Consider the following 19,985-nt stretch of genomic DNA (forward strand, 5'->3'; position numbering starts at 1 on the left):
TGGGTTTTAAACATAAGCATGTTTTTTGGTAACATTTTATGTTACAATGAGGTTGCTCAGCTCACTAGAGGCAAATATTTATCAAAAAATATGATATGGATGTGGTGCTGATCTTCTAACTCTCTGCAAGAAAGAAAATGTTGTTGACACTTGTAGTCAACTTTCTTTGGAAAATGATTCTAAACTTTTTATTCTCTAACTTTAACTTTGTTTTGTCTCATGCCATTACTCACTATTTTCATCTGCCGTACCATGCAGCCCTCCTCCCCCCTCTTTTTAAAATATGCTACCAGCTGAAAGTGTCTCAATCCCTTCAAGTCTCAGCAGCTAAGCTCTAAAAACACAAGACGACAGTGTGTCTCTCACTCACTCACTGTTTCTGAGTTTCTGTCTGCATAACACAACACCCTCTGACTCATTCCAGCCTGACAATGCCCTCATGTTACGGTATCGCATGTCCTGCAAAGAGACACTGCTCTGGCAGCAGCTTGCAGATCACCAAATATGAGAACAAGAGCTCCAGTCCAGCTGATTTTTGGAAGCTGCTGTGCTGCACGTATCTGATACTTGACAGGGGGAGGAAGAGTGATAACTCAAAACCAGAGAGAGAAGAGACAGGTAGTTTTGTTTTGTTTTTGTTTGCAGGAGACAGTGTTCAATATGAACACTGATGATTTTCATCAAGTGTGCAATCTCGGAATGCGGAACTGACAAGCTCAGCACCTCTGATAGGAATCTGCAACGCTCATGGAAAAACTTTTTTTTTGTTTTTTCTCTCTTGCCCATGCTGGTCTCCTTGGCCTCTCACATTGCCATGATATGCAAGATCCCCAAGGACACTGACGAAAGCAGGATTTCTTGAATTATTGAGATGACTTACCTGGTGCAAGCTGTGCCAGCATCAGAACCGTAGATTGTACTCCCACTGCAGAGTCTCCACACATCGACACATTATTATACACAGGGCATAATTGTCAAGGATACTTTTCCTCTGAGGGTGTAAAAGTGTACCAGTGTTTATACAAGCACACACCCACAAGAGAGCTGAATTAACATTTACTAGTTTGGAAGACTGAAGGAAATCTTTGTCTTATCAGGTCATTATTGTCAAAACTTTCTGAAAATCAGTGAAAAATCAACAAATCTCGTCTCAATAGATGAGTATCTGACTGTATCTGGAAAGGCTTCAATAGAATGTGACTTTTTTTCACTTTTTTTGGAAGTGCCTCTGTATGGACTTGCTAACTAGTAGTATTTTGACATATCAATGCAGATTTTTGTAGGTATGCGTGCATATGTGTGAAGTAAAAGTTTATATAGGGTAAGTGTGCACAGGGGTATGTCAGGGCACAGAGCTGCACTTTGCGTCTGCCCCAAAGCATGCTTTTCAGTTTGAGAAGCATTCTTTTCTTTGAATCGAGCTGCCCCCTATATTATACCATAGTATAGTCAAACAAGATTAAATTAGGGGTGTTGCTTTATGAGCGTTCAAACCTGACATATTTACTACTTGATTGAAGGTTTGCAGTGGGATGTGCAAGCGTTCCCTTGTCAGCAGATTTCAATGAATGATTCAGCTATTTTCACCCAAAGTACTTGGGTTTAATCGAGACAGGAACCAACCTGATTAACCTGATTACACAGTTGCTTTATTGCTCTGGATAGACGACACAAAGTCCTGCATTGTGAAGACACAGCCTCTGGTTGTTTATGGTAGGTACCGGTGCAGTGATCGAGGTTGTGAGGAGGTAGGGCGCAGGATATGACGCACACAGGAGGACAGTATCTATGGCTCATTGTTTTGCTTTTAACTCTGCCCTTTAACTGTGGGGCTCTGGAGATTGGCCCTCTGCTTTCTTCAGCTTTAATAAGCAACAATTAATTGATTTAATTGATTTTGATCAGTTTTCTGCTGCACTGATTATTGTAGACTCAGTGCAACACAAGCAAGAGTTGTGTTGGTCAAAACAGGAGATAAAATCAGTCTCAAACTGAGAATAGGTGAACATAAAACTGTACTGAAGGTTATAATGGTTCCCCTCCTCTGTATAATACTTTGACTCAGGTGCCCCTATGTACACTGCAGCAATTTGTGCATGTTGTAATCATTCTCCCTTTTCATACTGGCCATTAGGATCCCTTCCTATTATGCTTCTAATGAAGGAGAGGTGGAGGACAAAACACACAGACCTCATCCTCTGCAAACATGTATCTCAATCAATGCTATTTGTAAGTTTTTGACATTGCTACAGCTGTTTATTTACCAGTCTTGACGATTTATTCCTGTAGTCACCAAGAGCTGTCTCCAGCAGTGGAAAGCAACAGCAATATTAACTCGTATTTCTATCATAGCATGCTAACCAGCTAGCCCCAGTGTGGTCAGCCTGATAGTGACTCACTGTAGCGTCCAGTCTGCCCTGAAGCAGTAGCGCTGCTCAGAGGGTGTATTCTAACTTCTTATATTGTAAACACAATGATGACTGAAACTCTTGGCAAGCAGCCATCACCACAACACCTGCTCCTGGCAAAAAATACTGTTCAGCAGCAGAGAAAATGTACATATTGCCCCTTTAACGAAAACATAAGAATTTATAGCTTCACAGTGGGATTCTTAAATGTCATAGTGAAATACTGTTTTTACGTCTTTAAAAGTGTTAATTGTATGTTGTACCTAACCTTACATACCTGGGGATGATTGCTTAATCACTATAAAACAAGACACATGTGGAGCACAAATGGAGGCTTGTTTGCTGACACACATCAGTGCAAGATATGAAACAGTAACATGAGGTCACAGTACTGACAGATGTTTCTGAAGTGACACGATCCAACTGCTGCTTGTGCTCTATTTTCTTAATCCAGTTTTCATCCTTTTTTAATGATTTAAAAACTGAAAAATAATGAGTCCAGATCAATTCCAGCAAATGTCTTGGTCGTAGACATGATCAGACACACACACACACACACACACACACACATATACAGACAAAGTTGAGTGGGAGAGCAGAGATTAAATATCAACAGGATCATGTCTGTGCCTTTTGTCATGCCTTTTGAAACCCAGTCACCCATATTTTGTGTCACAGGTTGTGTTTGTGTGTGTGTGTGTGTGTGTGTGTGTGTGTGCACATGCATATTCATGAATACTCCTGTGTTTTTCATCTGTTTGTTTCTGTGAGCGAGCCAATTTTAAAATGAGGATGTTAACTGGAGGAAACACTTCTCTGGCACTTGATGTGTAGACACGCTGACACAAATGATGTACGAGAAACGCCAGCGAGGCCAGATGAAGTTAGTTTAGCCTCTCCAAGTCACACTGACCCCGAATACCACAGCAGGACTTATTCTGGGAAAGACCCTTTTGCAAAAACCTAACCATCACTCATTGCATCGTGCACCGACGCCAGTGGGAAAGCAACAAAGCAGAGGACAGCGTGACCACAGCTTCAGGCTGCTCAGGCCCACAACAAGGGCTGAAACCTCGGAGCAGTGAATCAAAACGGTTCCTTGGAGGGCCTGCTCTTGCCAAATTCATCCATATTATCTTGGGAGATCTTCTGCATGACAAACTGAAGACAAGTAGAAACCGCAAATTCTGAGAAAGCATTTTTATGTGAGTGATAGCGGTAAAATGAGGATGCCAAATTCTTGTTTTCCAAGAAATGTTTTGCTAGTTCCCGACTTTTTGTTTCACAGGTGCTACAGTGAGGTTGCATGGTCCAACCCTGAATTTGGTTACAAGAGAGCCAGTGTAAACTTTTATACTTTTAGTAAAAAGATTTAAGAGAGTGTTTTTTGATGTGGGATATTGGAAACACAAAAATTCCTAAAGAGAGTTAAAGATCAGTGTAAATCTCCTTGCCACGTGTCAGCAAACTTGTTATGGATCAAATGTGAGCTGCCTCCCTCTGAGTGAAAGACCACCTGACGCAGTTTGTCTTCACTGCGAGCCGTTTATATACAGCTCACTTTACAAAAGACAAACGAATTGTCGACAGATTTTAATATTCAGGTTCCACGAATTCATGTAAAAAAAAGCACTTGTTCTTTGAATAGAATCGGCATGGCACAGGCGCACCAAAGCTTTTCCAACATCTGGATCTAATGAGCTGCCTTTGTCCAATCTACAGTTGCCAGGGCCACACAGATGTGCTGACAGGGTTTTAGCCAATCTGCCATCTCACGTACTGCTTCCTATAATCCTTCACCAAAACCCTGCAGCCTGCAGAGCTCCTCAAACGCCTCACTTGTGCTTGTTTTTCCTCCTCTTACCTTGCTCTGTATAGTTTTGTATGCAGATCACAGCGCCCTGCTGATTTGCGGTTGACATTTCCCAAACATGCGCCGCCTGATGTGTAATTTGGTGTTGGTGACTGCAGTTGCTGTGTCATGGAAATAAAAGTGCACTGTCATCCTAACAAGTTTGTGAATCAGAGTGACCGCAGCCAGACAGTTTACAGTAAAAGGCAATTTTTTGGCTGAAAAAATATCGATTGGCACAACATTTGTTTTCCATCTTCACTACAGCCTGTAAACAACACATTACCTTGTTGTTTTTCTGATTCAGATACCGTCACTGATGTGGTGGTGTTTCACTCATCGTCCCACACAAAACAGAAATCTAAGTGTGGCCGTGACCCAGACGTCTTTTTTTCCTGGGATTTTCCCTTGATGATGCTTGAGTTTCTGTAGGTGGCGCTCTGCTTGATCACTGCTCATGCTGTTTACCCAGTTCTCCATCTATTCGTTCCAAATAAACACAGCTGCTGATGCCAGAAACATGAAATAGACCACTTCCTGTGCAGCAGCAGATAACTCTCCATGAAGAGTTAAAAAATGGATGATTACTCCTATGAAAATGTCACATTGTTATACTTAAACAGCCATTAGACATACTAATAATACAAGAAATAAATCTTACTCATCAGGTTTTTCTCAGCAACTTTCCCTCTAACATTCATTGTGGGAAAGTCACCATCCATGACCTCCACCTGTTTTTCACACACACACACACACTTGCATTGCTAGGAAATTCATGCCCAGTTTATCCCACACAGACTCCACTCTCTTAATTCCTCCAGAAAATCAAGTGCTTACTGTATTCTGGGAATCGACTATCTCTGTGTGAGAGTGTGCGTGGGGGGAGGGCGACACATGCTGCCTCAGCACATTTCCAGTGGTTAACTCTGCTTTGTCGCTTACAGTAAGCTCTGACTGTGTCATATGGCACACATCAGTCACACAGACTAGTCATCTGCTGATCTACCATGGGCTGAATACAGCTAGAGTCATAACTAGCAGCAGTAAATCGACCCATGGTGGGGATGCAGTTTGTAATATCAGTATATTGCATTTAGATTTATGATCGGACTGAATTCCAATCAGTTTTCCATCCATTTTCTGGCAAGTAGTGCAGAGATTTTTCTTTCTGGTCATGGACATCATCCAGCCTTTAATAAACTAGATGGGAAATATAGTTTCTCCTGCGTATTGTGGGTCCTCTATCTGAGTTTGACACCCCCTCCACATCAGATGCTGACCTCAACTGGCTCATGTGGACGCAAAGGAAGAACGGTTCTACTTAAGCTTGGTCTAGATGTCAGAAATTTTTGTTGCTGATTGTAACCTCAACCTCATTCTCTCAGTCACAATGAAAAACTCATGATGCCATAACATTCACATTAGCAGAGATGTCAAATAGGGTCGTGTTTTTTGATCGCCATCATGCAGTGGTGAGATGTTCTTGATACAGAGCCACCATGAGGCCTGATACCACCGAGACTTTTAGCTGAAGAAGCAGCTGCTCTGGAAGCGAGGAGCCTCACAGGTTGTTTTAAACCTTCAAATGTCACAGGTTTTTTATACACCAAGTGGCAAACAAGTGGCAATGAATCCATGACGATCATATTAGCAACACACAGGCTTAGTAATGGAACATTTTAACTGGAACACCAGCTCCCTAGCTAACTTGGAAACTTGAGGATGGAGGGTAGCGATACAGAACAGGCAGTCATCAGATAAAATGTTAACATATAATCTGTATAAAGAAGTAGGTTTTGGCTGACTTGATGTATGATTTGCCACCTGAGTGAGATGTTGGGAGTCAAAGAAAAAACATACCCTAGAAAACGTCTCGCTGCACAGGCTTTCAAGGTATCACTTTCACAAGGATTACTTCATTGTCTGGCATACTTTTTCTCCCCTGACTCTCTCCTGTAATGCAGCACATTAGCCCGAGGTCCTGAGGCTGGAGAGAAATACGACACTGGAGCGCTGTTTCCCATAGATTGTATCGCAGGGCTCTGAAACCATTCTGTGCTGAGGTTGCTTCTTTTTCTCTGCTTTTGATCATTTTCTCCGTTCAGACGTTTCTCGCTCAGATTGGCTCCATTATCTCTTACCAGAACAAGTGTAGCAGAAGCTTCAGTGTCTTTTGACAGATAACAAAGTAGGTCAGGATATGAAAGCCAAGCTGCACACAGAAGAAGACGAACAATGGCCGTCTTCTTCCAATGAGAGGGCAAAAGATGGATGACTTGAGCGCTACTGTATGTGAATTTTTGGATGAAAAATACCTCTCTCTGGTATTTTTACCCTCTTGAGAAATCAACAGGCAAAGCTCTTTTTATAGATAATAACTCAAATATGTTACATAATGTTCTTACTTTCATGCCAGCTTCCATATTATCAAAGTATGTGTCTTTTTTTTTCCAAATAATGTACACACAGGAGCTGAAATGGTTCAGATATTTGAAAAATTTTACCAAAATAAAAGCATAGTTTGCAGAAAGGAAAGCATATCATTATGTGAAATAAGTACTCCACTTTTTTGATTTAGAAAATTATATTCTATTAATTCCTGATCCCAAACAAGACCCGTACTTTAGACTACAGCAGCTCCAGTTTCAAAAAGAAAAGACAGGCAAAGGTTAAGAATCAGGGAAACAGAGAGAGAAAAGAGCTGTTGCTGGAGGAGATGAGTGTTGATAAGATTTGTGTCTGTCTCTCTGTCTATACTGTTCCTCTTTAGCCCAAGGGCCCTGCTGAGGCCCCTGGGACCTAAGATTTGTTGGGTGGTATTCTGTCACGAGCCTCTTGACACAAAGAGGTAGGCCATGAAATGCATACATCTCCTTTTCTACCACACACATATCCTTTTTTCCCGTCTTATATGGCAGCTATATAGGAGTTGGAGGCAAACCAGCACTGCAGGGTGGGGAGTGTCCAAGCATGAGCAGCATGACATCATTTGGCAGGTGGATGAGTGTTTTAATTCACACTACCTTTATGTTCCTGGCTGCGATTCAAGCGACTGTCTCCTCAGTTCACAACATGTTTTCTTAATTGTACAGTAACGGACATTGAGGCTTGAAGAGGTCTAAGGTCTCTGTTACTGGAGCTGGTGGCTCCCATATGACACGATCTGGCCTCAAAGAGATTCAGGTGCTCCTCAGCAACTCATTAAATCAAACATTTGTTGTTTTGGAGCTTTCGATCATACCATACAGTCTTCATTGGCACATGTAGTTTGCACAGTTGTGGAGCTGAAAATGTATCCTTTACAGTTTCAAATCAATGCCCTTAATCCTAATTATGGATACCCTTAGTTTTCCTCCTCAATCAGTTATATGGTATATTTAGTCTAGGCCCTTGGAGGATTCAGCCCCTTAAGTGCAACACAGCTCACTGTATAACAATATGTTTATTTATCCTGAGCCAGTTGGTACAGGACATTCAGTTCAGTGTGTGACTTTGTTGGTTAAGTTTGTCATGTGAACCAAATCAAATAAGCCAAATACATTCTAATGAGGTCTACGTCTTGGCATGTGCAAAGCATAAAGAACCCGCTCACCCACACAGGTGTTTCCAGTTAACTTGGCTAATTAGACCTACCCTCAGGTTCAGGGCAGATGCAGCTACACTGAGGATAACAAGAGATACCTGGACACAATGTACCAATAAGGACCTCGAAGGTGTAATTTGTCCAATTCTAACAGGTGCACCAAAGCTAACAGGCATGTCAGGGAGAAGACAAGAAAGCACAGTCAGTACATGCTCACACAGAAAAGCTCTAATCAGCAAAAATAAGTGAAAACACCTGTCTGGTTGCACCATGTGTGCAGGGCTTTAAATTGTAAAGTGCTAGCCCCACCCAGAGAGCTTTGGCAGTGGGTCAGCTGTTGCCTGTTAGCTAAAAAATGCTAGTCAGCTTAGCCCATGGCTATATTGCTGATGTAGTGAGTGTTGTTGGTATGGGAATGAAAAAAGAAAGACTAGACTTGAAGAGTCATTTGGGAGTTTCACAGCATCAGAGTAAGTTACTGCAACACTGGACTACGGGTGGTGGAATGGGTGAAAGCTGGGTGCCAGCACTCCTCAGCCAAAGTTGACCGTCCCATACTGTGAAGCCAAGGGAATGGACTGAATTGTATATTTGCATACCATTGCACCACTATTAGCTTAAATGTGTTTCGAAAGGAACTTGCACACCCACAGCATTAAACCCATTAACCCCACATATCTGACATGGAAACCTCAGCACATATTTAGTCCCTTAATTGCCAAAGAAATCCCAAACCTTGCATCTCTATTCAGAGCAGCTACATCCACCATCTGTGCATCATATGGCCCATATACACCAACTGACTCAGACTCAAACTATACAGGAAGCCCAACCTTAACAGACCTAACAGCGGGGTTTACGAACCCTAGCAGCACTTAGACCGCAGTTCCTCTGTGTCTCACATCTGGAGAAAACAAAACAAGTGTAGATATATTAACATTGCCAATATGCCTCTGGGTCATAAATCATCAATTTATGAATCATAAATGTGTAGGAGAGTCTCAGGACAATCTTTCAGATGGAGTTTTTTTTTGTCGGAACCTGTGAAAGACAGATGTGTCGTACAGGTTTCAATCTGAATGGTGTTCTTTCTTCCACTCTAGACAGGTAGATGAGAGGAGTGAAAGAGGCGAGTGGGCGACACCGAGCTGACCTTTCCGACACGTGTGATGTCGCGTGACACCTGATACGGCACAAAGGTCAAGGGCAAAGGCAAACAGGGGTCGGATGATGTGAATGGAGCTCGCCGACACAGTTTCACAAAGTGGGGAAGGGAGAGAGAGGAAGTGAAACCCGATAGAGCGTAGGAATAAAAGCTTTGATCAGTGTGGGTTTTTAAAGGTCAGTTTCAGTACTGACTTAGGTTACAAACATCTGTAGGACACTTAAACTCCATTTAAACTGCAAAATCAAGATGAAGCATAACAGGATGTAAACAAAGAATCAAATTAAACTAAATAATCAAGACATTATACACAGCAGTAACAGCCTACTCCACGAGGATGAACATGACCAGGGTCAAAAGCATTAAATTAACTTATCTTGGACTCTGCTGGGACTCTGTTTACTATAAACAAAAACATGCTGATCATCTACAATCCTCAGACATATATTGCTATCTGCCAAAACATCAAGTGAATTATGAGTGTTTTGTACTCAGTTACACTCCATGAGAGTTGACCACTTATCTCACTGGACACTGACCTCGCTGAGTCATAAAATAAGGTCACTCTGAGTGCAGTTTGCCCCGATCTGGACCTTTCTGAACAGCGAGTCGCTGTGTCTTCAGAGGATACATTTGTTATGGTTAAGACAGCATCGCACAAATATTTAAAGCTACAGTGCTTTGGCAAACGAGAGAAATCCAAAGATATCTGAGGGGAATTATAAAGCTTTCCTGTTTCACATGCATGAACCCACCCTTAACTTTGGAGGAGTCTTCAGTTTTCCCCGATAATAAGCATCTTTGGTGCAATTATACAGTCAGATTTCACCGAATAATCTCTGACAAAGAACAGATAACACACATTAGGGTTTTGGGTATGGCCGGGTCTATCTACTGTATCCATCTGGCAGCTCCACAGGGGAACAATGAAAACCATGTTTGTGGTCAACATAAATATCTCAATACTCTAATTGCATCTGAACAAGTATTTAGATTTTGGTGGAGATTAAGATCTGGGATTTCATCTTTCTCCAGAGAAAACTAGCAGAGATCAAAACCAGTTCCAAACCTGATCACCATATTTCTGGAATCAAGACCAGAGCAGTGGAGAATCAACAAGACTGCTTATATCTTGTGACACATATGATAATAGGAGATGAATAATGTAGAGTTTAACCACAAACCCCTCATTAGTACATGAATCAACACTGCACGAATGAGAGCTGAGTAAGAGCAGGAAGTTCAATGAGTCTGTATTTGTTTATACGCTTTCTGTGAGCAGAGGAACGGGCAAAAATCAGCACATATTTACCAAGAATCCATTTTAAAGAAAGAAAAATCACATTAAGTGGCTGGATATGATCTCTCCACTGAAATTTGGTTCATACAAGCAAGTTTTGAAAAAAAAAATCTATTGGCAGTTTCCCACAAATCTCTGTCTTAATAAGCCATTCAGTCTTGTGGATCTTTTTTCTTAAACCACATTTTCTCTATGATAATCAACATGAAAATTCTGCTGACTGGGGCCACGTTTCCCTCCTTCTCTGTCCTTGTCTTGTTTTAGTAATGGCACCATTTATATATGTGACTCTTCCCTAAGAGGTGTGTAAACTGTAATGTTTTTTTTCTTGATAAATGACTTCTGAAACCAGCCACATAATTTGGAAGTTCATTCAAATAGCTTCGTCAGATATTTAAATCAAGTTTCCAGAATCTTCTAGCTTGAAGCCTGATCTTGTAAGAAGTGATCTATTTGATTTTTGAGCCCAAACAACTAGAACATAACAATATTTTCGTCTTTATAAGGCTGGAATTGGCGAATGGCCACTCTGCAGCGAGAGAGAAAATGTCTTATTCACTCGACTTCAGGAGCATCGTCTCGTATCTGGCAGATCTGGAGACATGCCAGCACCCGCCCTGTGAAATCAGCATCTCAGCGCACGGAGTTGACAAGTGCGCCTCCCCCTCCAAACGTTGTTTGACATACCCATCGTTATAGGCTTCGCCTCTGGCAGTTTCTTTTTTAAAAGGCAAGCTCAAAGCCATAGATTATACATTCTGCTCACAAACCGTGCGGGTTAAATAACCTACAGAGAGAGAGAGAGAGCGCCACGGTGAGGATCTCTTCTTTCTCGTTTGGAGACGAACAGCTTGCGCGTAAACGGCACCGGGCATCACTGAAGGGAGAGATACGTGGATGTTTTATTGTCTTTTTTTAACACACTGGTGACTGCAAGGTTGAAGGACAGCGCAGAGGGGAAGCAGCGTGACTGTCTTTGTGGATTGCGAGCATCGGATGCGGTGACATTTGGGACTTGAGCGCGCAAGGCACCTGTGGATGCAACAAACACCCCCCTGATGGTTGGACTCAAACCTTTTACAAAGAAAGGATTCACCACAAGATTTAGTTGATCGTTTTGCGGTCTCGGTCGAACACCCTGCAGTTTAAAGGAGAAAGCGCCATGCTGCTGAGTGTTTCCTTCCTGGTGCTTCCCCTGCTGAGTATAACCGGCTGTGGCTCGTCATACGTGCCGTGCGAGCCGTGCGATCAGAAGGCCCTGTCCATGTGTCCGCCGGTGCCCGTGGGCTGCCAGCTGGTGAAGGAGCCCGGCTGCGGCTGCTGCCTGACGTGCGCGCTCGAAGAGGGCCAGCCGTGCGGCGTGTACACCGGGCCGTGCACGCGCGGGCTCCGCTGCCTGCCCAAGAACGGCGAGGAGAAGCCGCTGCACGCGCTCCTGCACGGCCGGGGGGTGTGCAGGAACGAGAAGTTGTATAAAATGCTGCATCCGTCCAAAGGTAGGCCTGTGGAGGATGACTGATTCAGATCACACTGACTGCAATTACACTTAAACAGGTCACTGCCTTTGATTGGAACATTAATTAACTGAATTAATTGAGTCATTAATTGATGGCAGCACCATGTATTCAGTCATATATGCTGTAATCCTTCATTTATCTCCTTTTATATTCCTCTGGAGGACTTTGAAGTAAAATTACAGCTCTAAATTTGCAGTGCCCTCCTTGGTTAACCAATCATTTCAATACTCTGATAGTTTTTCTAATACATTTGCATTGCAGAAGTCATGTTTCAACCGAAGGTCTAAAAGGCTCTGGTGAAAAGAAATAGCTAACAGCTGGACAAAGATGTTACTCCTCCCTTGTCAATGCAGGAATTTTAATGAAGCCCACAAGTGACACACACACACACAGTCAGCCAGTGATGCAGTGGCAAGTAAAAAATGACCTCTAGACTGTAATCACCAGTCCACAAATTAATTAGTATTTCACACCCAGTCATAAAAGTTCACTCCATCAGGTATGCTATGAATTTATTTTCTGTAAAGCTGGGGAATGAAACAAGGATGAAGTGAGTCCTGGAGTCAGAGAGGCTGATGCGTGTCGACTCACAGCCCTCTTTAAGACGAGCTGACACCTGTCATTACCAAGGCACACGACTCAAAAGCAACCCCCCCACCTCCGTGCGCCTTGACCCCGTGAACTCTTGTCAACACTTGGTGCCGGGGCCCCGATCAACCTGTCATCTTGGTTTTTGAAAAGGCTCCTTGTAGGTGCGGGGCCGTAAATCAACTAGGGTTTTCTTTTTCTCGTGTGAGTGGCCCATCGCCTCGGGGCCCCCCATCTGAGAAGATTACAGGTGGTGCTTTGCGTGGCTCCTCGTTGGCTCCTTTGAATGGCAGTTCAGGGACAGTCACTGTGTCTGCTCAGGGAGAGAGCACTAAGGAGAGCTTTGTGGGAAGTCTTGGCTTGTGGCCCTCGCACTCACTCTCCTCAAGGTGTGAAATCCTATTTTACCATCTTCCCTTCGTCTACAGTTTCTCGTCTTTTCTTTTTCCCTTTTTTGTCTTTTACCCTTTCTTTTGTCAGTTCCACCGCACACCTCCATTTCTCTCCATCTACCACCTGTACCTTTTTTCCCACACCTAACCCACCTTTTTGTCTCCGTCTCTCTATTCTCTCCCACCACACTGCTTCTTCTCCTCTTTCCCTGCCTGGCCACTGTCCCTCCTCATCTTTTCCACCCTATTCTTCTTCTCTCTCTCCCCCCAACTCCGGCCCTAGTTTCACCCTTTCCATTCTGTCTGGTGCTTTATTTTCCTGCAGATTGGAGTTTTAGTGTTGAAGCAAAGCTACTCTGGAAACATAAATAATCTCACTGGCTGTGTTAAACCTCAGTGGGCTGAGCCAAAGAACCGCAGTTTTTCTGGCTAAGTAACATTAGCATGAAGTCCAGTAACAAACAGCAGATGATAAGAAAGAGGGAAGTACTGAAATATTGCCATACAAACATATCAGTGTCACATTCAAATCAGCTCTTTCAAAGATAAGCTTGTTCCCCAGCTATCAGTCTTGACATTTACAGTCCATTGTCAACAGGACTCCTCTTTTTGCCATTAGATTTTGCAGTTAGTTTGCACTCATTCAACCTGAGTTTGATCATTTCAGCCTTGAGAGCAGCTCTGCATCTGAAAAATTATTAATAATATAACCAGACAAAAAAAACCCGAAACTGCAATCTCCTATTCATCTCCCCTTTTCCTCCCTTTCCCACACTATCCTCTGCTCCCTCCCACCTCTCTTTGTTAGTCCCACCCTGGTCTCTTCATCCCCTCCCTTCCCCTCCCTCTCTCCGTCTCAGCGCTGCAGGCAGTGGCCAGGCTGCGCAGTGATTCAGCAGAATACAGGCTGAGCGTGGGTTACTGATCCCCCCCCCACCTCCACCCCACCCGCCACCCCGTCTGTCTGCCCATCAGCTAGCGTCTCCATTAACTCCACGTCTCCTGCTGGGCGCTCACTCCACACATAAATTAAACAAAACCCATATGCACACTGATAACACTCCTCATATAAAAAATGCATTTTAAGTTGAGAGGATTTACTCTGCAATAGGAGTTGCTGAAAGGTTAAATGTGCATTTCTAAGACATCCCTCAGCATGATTTCTGCATAGCTACATTAATGCACCACTATGCAGGAGTGCATTTTTAGTATTTCGTACATTTATCATGTGTCCAAAACAGTGACACGAGCTGTCATTTAAAGCTGCATAAAAGCAGGGGTATGAATCAAGTATCATACTTGCAAATACATGTGACGCTATGAGACTTAAGGAATAAAGTAAGGAAAGAAGGAAGGAAGGAGTTCTCTGTTGCCAGTTCCTGCAGGGATCTGGCTCTCTGGGTTCAGTGTCTCACAGTTCAAACATGCATGAAGAGAGGAGAGAGGAAGAAAGAAATAAAAATGAAAGACATGATCAGTCAGCACAGGTCAGATTAGACAAGATGGAGGATTAGCAAGTGAAGACTTGATTGGACTTACACTGCCTCAGCTTTCTCTGGAGGAAAAAAATCTGTGTCAGCAGGAAACTGGAGGGAATCTCTCTTGGTTTTTCCAAGAACCTGTCATTATGGGGATGGGTGACATCATCGTGATCTTCATCATCATCATCGCAAGGAGGCGGAGGGGTGGGGGTGGGAGGTTTTAAGCATCATTTGCAGCAAGGCAGTGACCTTGTTTCACCGTCCAGTTAGCTTAGTAGCTTAGCGATCACGTCAGCGCAGGAATAGAGGGGTTTATATGCAGAGTTTGCAATCTGCCAAAGTGAAACGGAAACAAGTGCGTGACACAGCAGTGGAAATGGGCCAACTGTGGCTTAGGAAACATACAAGGCTAATGCATGTTTAAAGCTAGTGAATGAAGTGAAATAACAGTTTGAAGTGCTTTTGGGAAAGAAAGCCACAGCCACCCGTCCTGGCCTCGACACAGTCATTGTGGTCGTATGAATAGAGGGTGGGACGAGGGAAAGGGGCGAGGGCTGAGGTTTGTGCGCCTGTGTGCGACTCCCCAAGATTTAGCAAAGAGCTGTATTTTTGCACAGATGAAAGGTGCATGTACATGAGGGCTTCTGTGGGGGTTGGGACCCAAAATGAGCTGCGGCTGTTTTTGGTGGCTTGCCACATGACAAGTGTAATAGTATGTTTTCATGGGCCTGGGTGCCAGGGTGAGACTAAATATCTCATTTAGGTCACTGGCTATAAAAGTTTTAAAACCCCTGGTCTACATATACCCCAAACTGGCAACCCAACTTGCCATAAATGTAGGCTATGTTGTCCAGTATGTCAACACATCCCATCTGAAACTGGCCCGTAGCCACTAACTGTGCTAAATAAGCATTTAGCTGGTGCAGTGAAATCATCACGTTGTGTTGTGACGTTTCCAAATTCGACACTCCTCTCCTCTGCCCTCATGAGCTTGGCTTTGCTTTTTAATTTTAGCCACTCAAATAGGTACATTTCCAGGTGGGAGCCATCACAGTGCTTTTGATTCTGACCCCTCTTCAAACAGTTTCTTGAAAGCAACAGAAAAATGCTTTGAAGGTCCTGTTCGCACAGGACTAATATTACACCTGTGGACATTAAGTTGTTTGTAATAATCGGTGCCATTGGTTATTTTAATCCTGCTGTGTCTGTAATTTGGAAAGTTCCGGTGTAAATCACCGACTGTGCTGTGATGAAGACAGTTCTCCTGTGATAATAGTAATCCTGCGTGAATCAAGCTTCAGCTGCACATTCTTGTTCTTACTTTTGTATTTGTGTCTGTATTCTTTAATCCCCCTTACTTATGATTATATGAGAGAGTAGTAAATTATGAGCAATAATAGAAGTGAAAGAGGGAGAGTTTTCTTTTTTTTAAATTCTGAGATTTTTGTTTGGCAGAGACTTAATTTATTAAATTCTAGTGCACTGTGAAAGTGGAGCTTTTCACCACTAGTGGCACTATGGGGCAATGTTTTGATTAGTGGGTGCATGCACAATACACATTCCTGCCAAATGCAGAGGGCTGCATGCAAGCTGTATAATGGCTTGAAATGCACTCAACCCTTTTATTAGGCCTCAAGGATAAACGCAGAGTATTTTGGTGAGAATTTAAGTATAACGTACTGTTGACAAGAAAACCAAACAACAAGGCACCTTTTATAAACCTCCAGCATCTCTGTCTTTATCAGACGAGTCTCATGATGACACCCTGCTACCCGTCCCAGAAACAATGCTGCCCCAAACCAAGGTGCCCATTTATGGAAGAGACCACATCAGCAGTCGGAAGGCCCAGGCCATGAAGCAGGCCAAGCACCGCACAAAGCTGGCATCCAAGGTGGGACTTGCCAACAACATGGAGTCCTCCCCGCTAAGCCTGGATAAACTGGACCCTGAGTTCGTAAGTGAAGTAGAGATTACAAAGATGCATACAGAGTGAAAAACTGACTCAGCTCAGAGGGAAGTTTTTGCTTCACTGATCAAGATTTGGAGCAGTTTTCTGAACCATATTTGGTTCTGGATCTTGGCAAATGAACAGACGTTTGCTTTGCTTTAAATCTGAAAATCTCAGATACTGCATCCTACTGCCACAGGCTTTGTTTGTCTTGCATGCTGGAAAGAAACCAGTTCTGACAAATCAGTCGAGATGCCCCGCAGGGCCACTTTCACACGTGGCGACATGGTGTGAACACAGCGAAATGCCAAATTACTAAAGTTCTCATTAGCGGAGGTATTTCCCACCTCCTTATTCTTGATTTCTGTGGCTTTTCACAAACTTTCAAGGGCATTTTGAGTCAGAATTTTTTAACTCTGGTGCACAAAGACACATTGTAATCACACAAGTACTCACACCTGTGCCTCTCTCTGTGTGTGTGTCTGTGTAGGGGCCCTGCAGGAGAAGATTGGATAATCTCATTCAGAGCATGAAAGACACTTCCCGGGTCTTGGCTCTCTCTCTGTACATCCCCAACTGTGACAAGAAGGGCTTCTTCAAGCGCAAACAGGTATGGATACATCCTGTCATGTCTCGTCATTTATTCAGTTGACTTTGTAACAGCAGCATTATGGTTGTGAGACGAACACGAAACCTTTTTAACCGTGCAATTGCCACAAGAAACGGTTAAAAACAAGCTTCTTATCCCTCTCTCACCACTTTCTACCCGCAGTGTAAGCCATCTCGTGGTCGAAAAAGGGGGATCTGCTGGTGCGTTGACCGGTTTGGCGTGAAAATCCCCGGCATCAACTACACCGGAGGAGATCTGCAGTGCAAAGATCTCGACAGCACCAGCAACAGCAACGAATGAGAGTGGAACCAGGTCATTCTCCTCGAGCCCCGTTCTTCTGAAAAAACAAAAAAACAAACAAAAAAACCCTGCCAATCAAGCTAGCACACTTAATGACTGCCAATCAGGAAAATATGGCACAAATGCTTATATATGGTCAGGTGTGATGGACTGCATTACTGTTGTTTTTTTTCCAAAGGGGAGCTGAACTGAAAAGCTTGCTTAGATGAATATCTGCACATGTAGGCTCCCCACTGACTGTGTATGTTTGAGGTCAGCTATCACCTCTTCTCTTTATATCCATAGATAATAGAGAATTATATATATTTGTATGATATTGATAACATGTTGTGTACTGAGTCTGAGTGGCAAGTTATATATATATTGCTAAATTTACTCCAAGAAATTATGAGACAAGACATATTTTAAATGTGGCTAAAAATCCATGTTTTTGTTTTGGCGATCAACACAGAAGATGAAAAATCAGTTCTCGTCTAAATTAGCAATGTTTTGTTAATTGTTAATTGTGTGGATGACATCCTGATGTAAGAGAAAGGTTTTAATATAATCCTGCCCTCAACCTACTGTCACTGAACACCATCCTGCCAAGAAGGAAAACGGGGGAAGGGTTCTGCAGGATTCCTATGTTGTCATTGTGGGCAGAATCAGCTGATAGCCATTTCATACGCCACAGCCATTTCTGCATGATCGCTATAATTATTTTTTGGACAGAGAGTCAGAAAAACATGGGCCTACTTTCACCACTGAGCCAAATCAGTAGACCTACAGCTAACAGAGGCCTGCACACTTAAAGGAATAGCTAGATGTTTTAAGAAACAAATGTATTTGCTTTCTTGCAGAGAGTTAGATGAGAAGGTTGATACCACTCTTACAAGAGTTACGGGGGAAAACGATGAGCCTGGCTCTGTCTGAAGGTAACACAATCCTCCTGTCAGCACCTCTAAAACTCACACAGAAACCAAATTGTAAAAATGAGGGTTATGTACTAGACTATTTCTTGGCTGGGACCAGTAACTTCTCTGAGTCTCTGCAGGTCTGCAGAGTCTGAAGCAAAGAAGAGAAGGCAGGGGAAATCAAATGAGGAATTAATAACAATGTTTCCGCTGGTCAGAGATGCTTATTTAGTTCGTCTCAATCAGCTCTGGTCCTAAACTTTGTCTTCACAGTGCACTTAGCCGTAACTGTAGCTCACTACTCTGCCACTGTCAGATGAGTCTTGTATGTTTCTGCTTGTCAGATTTGATGTTCACTGGTGAAGCAGGTTGTATTTTGGGCAGTCAAAGCTGTGTCATGTCATGCCCAATTAGCAGATTTTTTAGTTTTCTATATTCAGTGTCGGTGCTCACTAAATTTCTTGCTCTAAGCTCAGAAAGGCCCATAGAACTTTCATGAACAAGCAATTAGGATAAAACTCACTCAACAAATATACTGTACTGTAACTAGTGTGCATGTGTGTGTGTGTGCATGCTCCTGTGTGTGTGTGAATGTGTGTGTACTGTATGTGCCATGCCCTTATAGTTCTCAATTTCAAAAAGCTCTAGGTTTAAATTTCACAAGCCCCAGCCTTCCCAAGCTACAGTGGTGCCGAGCGTTTCCCCTCACAGCTTGCACTCAAATCGTATGCAAAGGCCCCATGTTGTTTATTTTTCCATGTGTAGGGTCTTCACTGCCACCACGCAGGCAAATCTGTCGGCCCGACGGTGACTCGCTCTCAGGGTTCATCGGGTTCTTTATCCTGCGAAGAGCAAGGTCGCTAAGTTTGTATGTAAATTCAAGTGCCTTCTGCCCCACGCCACTTTGAATTTTGATTTGCATGTGCATCCATTTGGGTCATTGAATGTGGGACGCTCCAGCACAAAAGAGGAAAACAATTTCAGGCACGGATGTGGTCTGAAAGATTTTTCGTGTTTATGGTTTTCAGTTGGTTGCTGACAAAGATTGTCATGATCTTCCAGTCAAGCGCTGCTGAACATTTGATGACAGAGGACAAATATCTGTTGTTCCAAATTGGCGTAACATCCTTTTTTTCATTGTTGTTGTTATAATCTTAATGTTCAGTTAATGACTCTTATAATCTCAGACATTGCTAATGTCTAATCACTATATTGTGATATTAGGAGTTTTGACAGGGGCTCATCAGCCTATTCTTCCCAATAAAACACCTCTCATGCTGTTGATTCTAACACATCTAAACACAACACAGTGACACTTTGAACATTTCAGAATCTCAATTTAAAAAAGATTAATGTGAACATTATGGTGAAATATTTATCAGGCGTGTAATTGATGTACTCTTTTTTTTTTGTAATGACAAATCACTATTTAAATAAAGTTCCTGTACTCACAAAAATACACATCTGCGCTTTTTGTCTTAAATGTGGAAACTTGAGATTGTGTACTGATGAGTCAGCTGGTGTGGGTTTTTTTTGACAGCTATCTCTGTGACCTTGACAGGTGATGCTCCATGCAGGTGGTTCCTCCTGTCAAAGCACCCACTGTGACATCACTGACCGGGGTGTGGCTGAAGGTAAAGTAAACTTTCCTTTCAGTGCTAGCTGTGTAGTTAGTTTGGTTGTAGTTTTCTTAAGCTCTTACACATCCAGTAGATCTAAGGTAACATTAGCTTAATTTGGAGTCCTGTTTGTGTACATCGCCTGAATTTAAGTCCAATATTCACTCTCTTTTTTAGCTTTGTTTTGGTCTCCACCAGCTCCTGAGGGAAGTATCTGGCTCTTTTAGCTGCTAAATTCTCTACTATTCTCACCAGCTATTTGCCAACTGTGTCTGTCTGCAGCTTGGTGCTGGGCAGGTGACGTACAGCAAGTACAAAGAAAGTACAAA

General features: G+C 42.9%; 1 protein-coding gene across 1 annotated transcript; it reads left to right on the forward strand.

Moving 5' to 3' along the window:
* The first annotated feature begins 10,951 nt into the window (after positions 1 to 10,951).
* On the forward strand, positions 10,952 to 19,498 carry igfbp5a (insulin-like growth factor binding protein 5a). The gene is made up of 4 exons (XM_018661039.2): positions 10,952 to 11,804; positions 16,032 to 16,240; positions 16,725 to 16,844; positions 17,007 to 19,498. Exons 1-4 carry the CDS (start codon positions 11,471 to 11,473, stop codon positions 17,142 to 17,144), a joined length of 801 nt encoding a protein of 266 aa, XP_018516555.1. The 5' UTR covers positions 10,952 to 11,470; the 3' UTR covers positions 17,145 to 19,498.
* Positions 19,499 to 19,985: the final 487 nt, after the last annotated feature.

This window comes from Lates calcarifer, linkage group LG7_2, assembly GCF_001640805.2.
Source record: "Lates calcarifer isolate ASB-BC8 linkage group LG7_2, TLL_Latcal_v3, whole genome shotgun sequence".
In the NCBI taxonomy this organism is placed as follows: domain Eukaryota; kingdom Metazoa; phylum Chordata; class Actinopteri; family Centropomidae; genus Lates; species Lates calcarifer.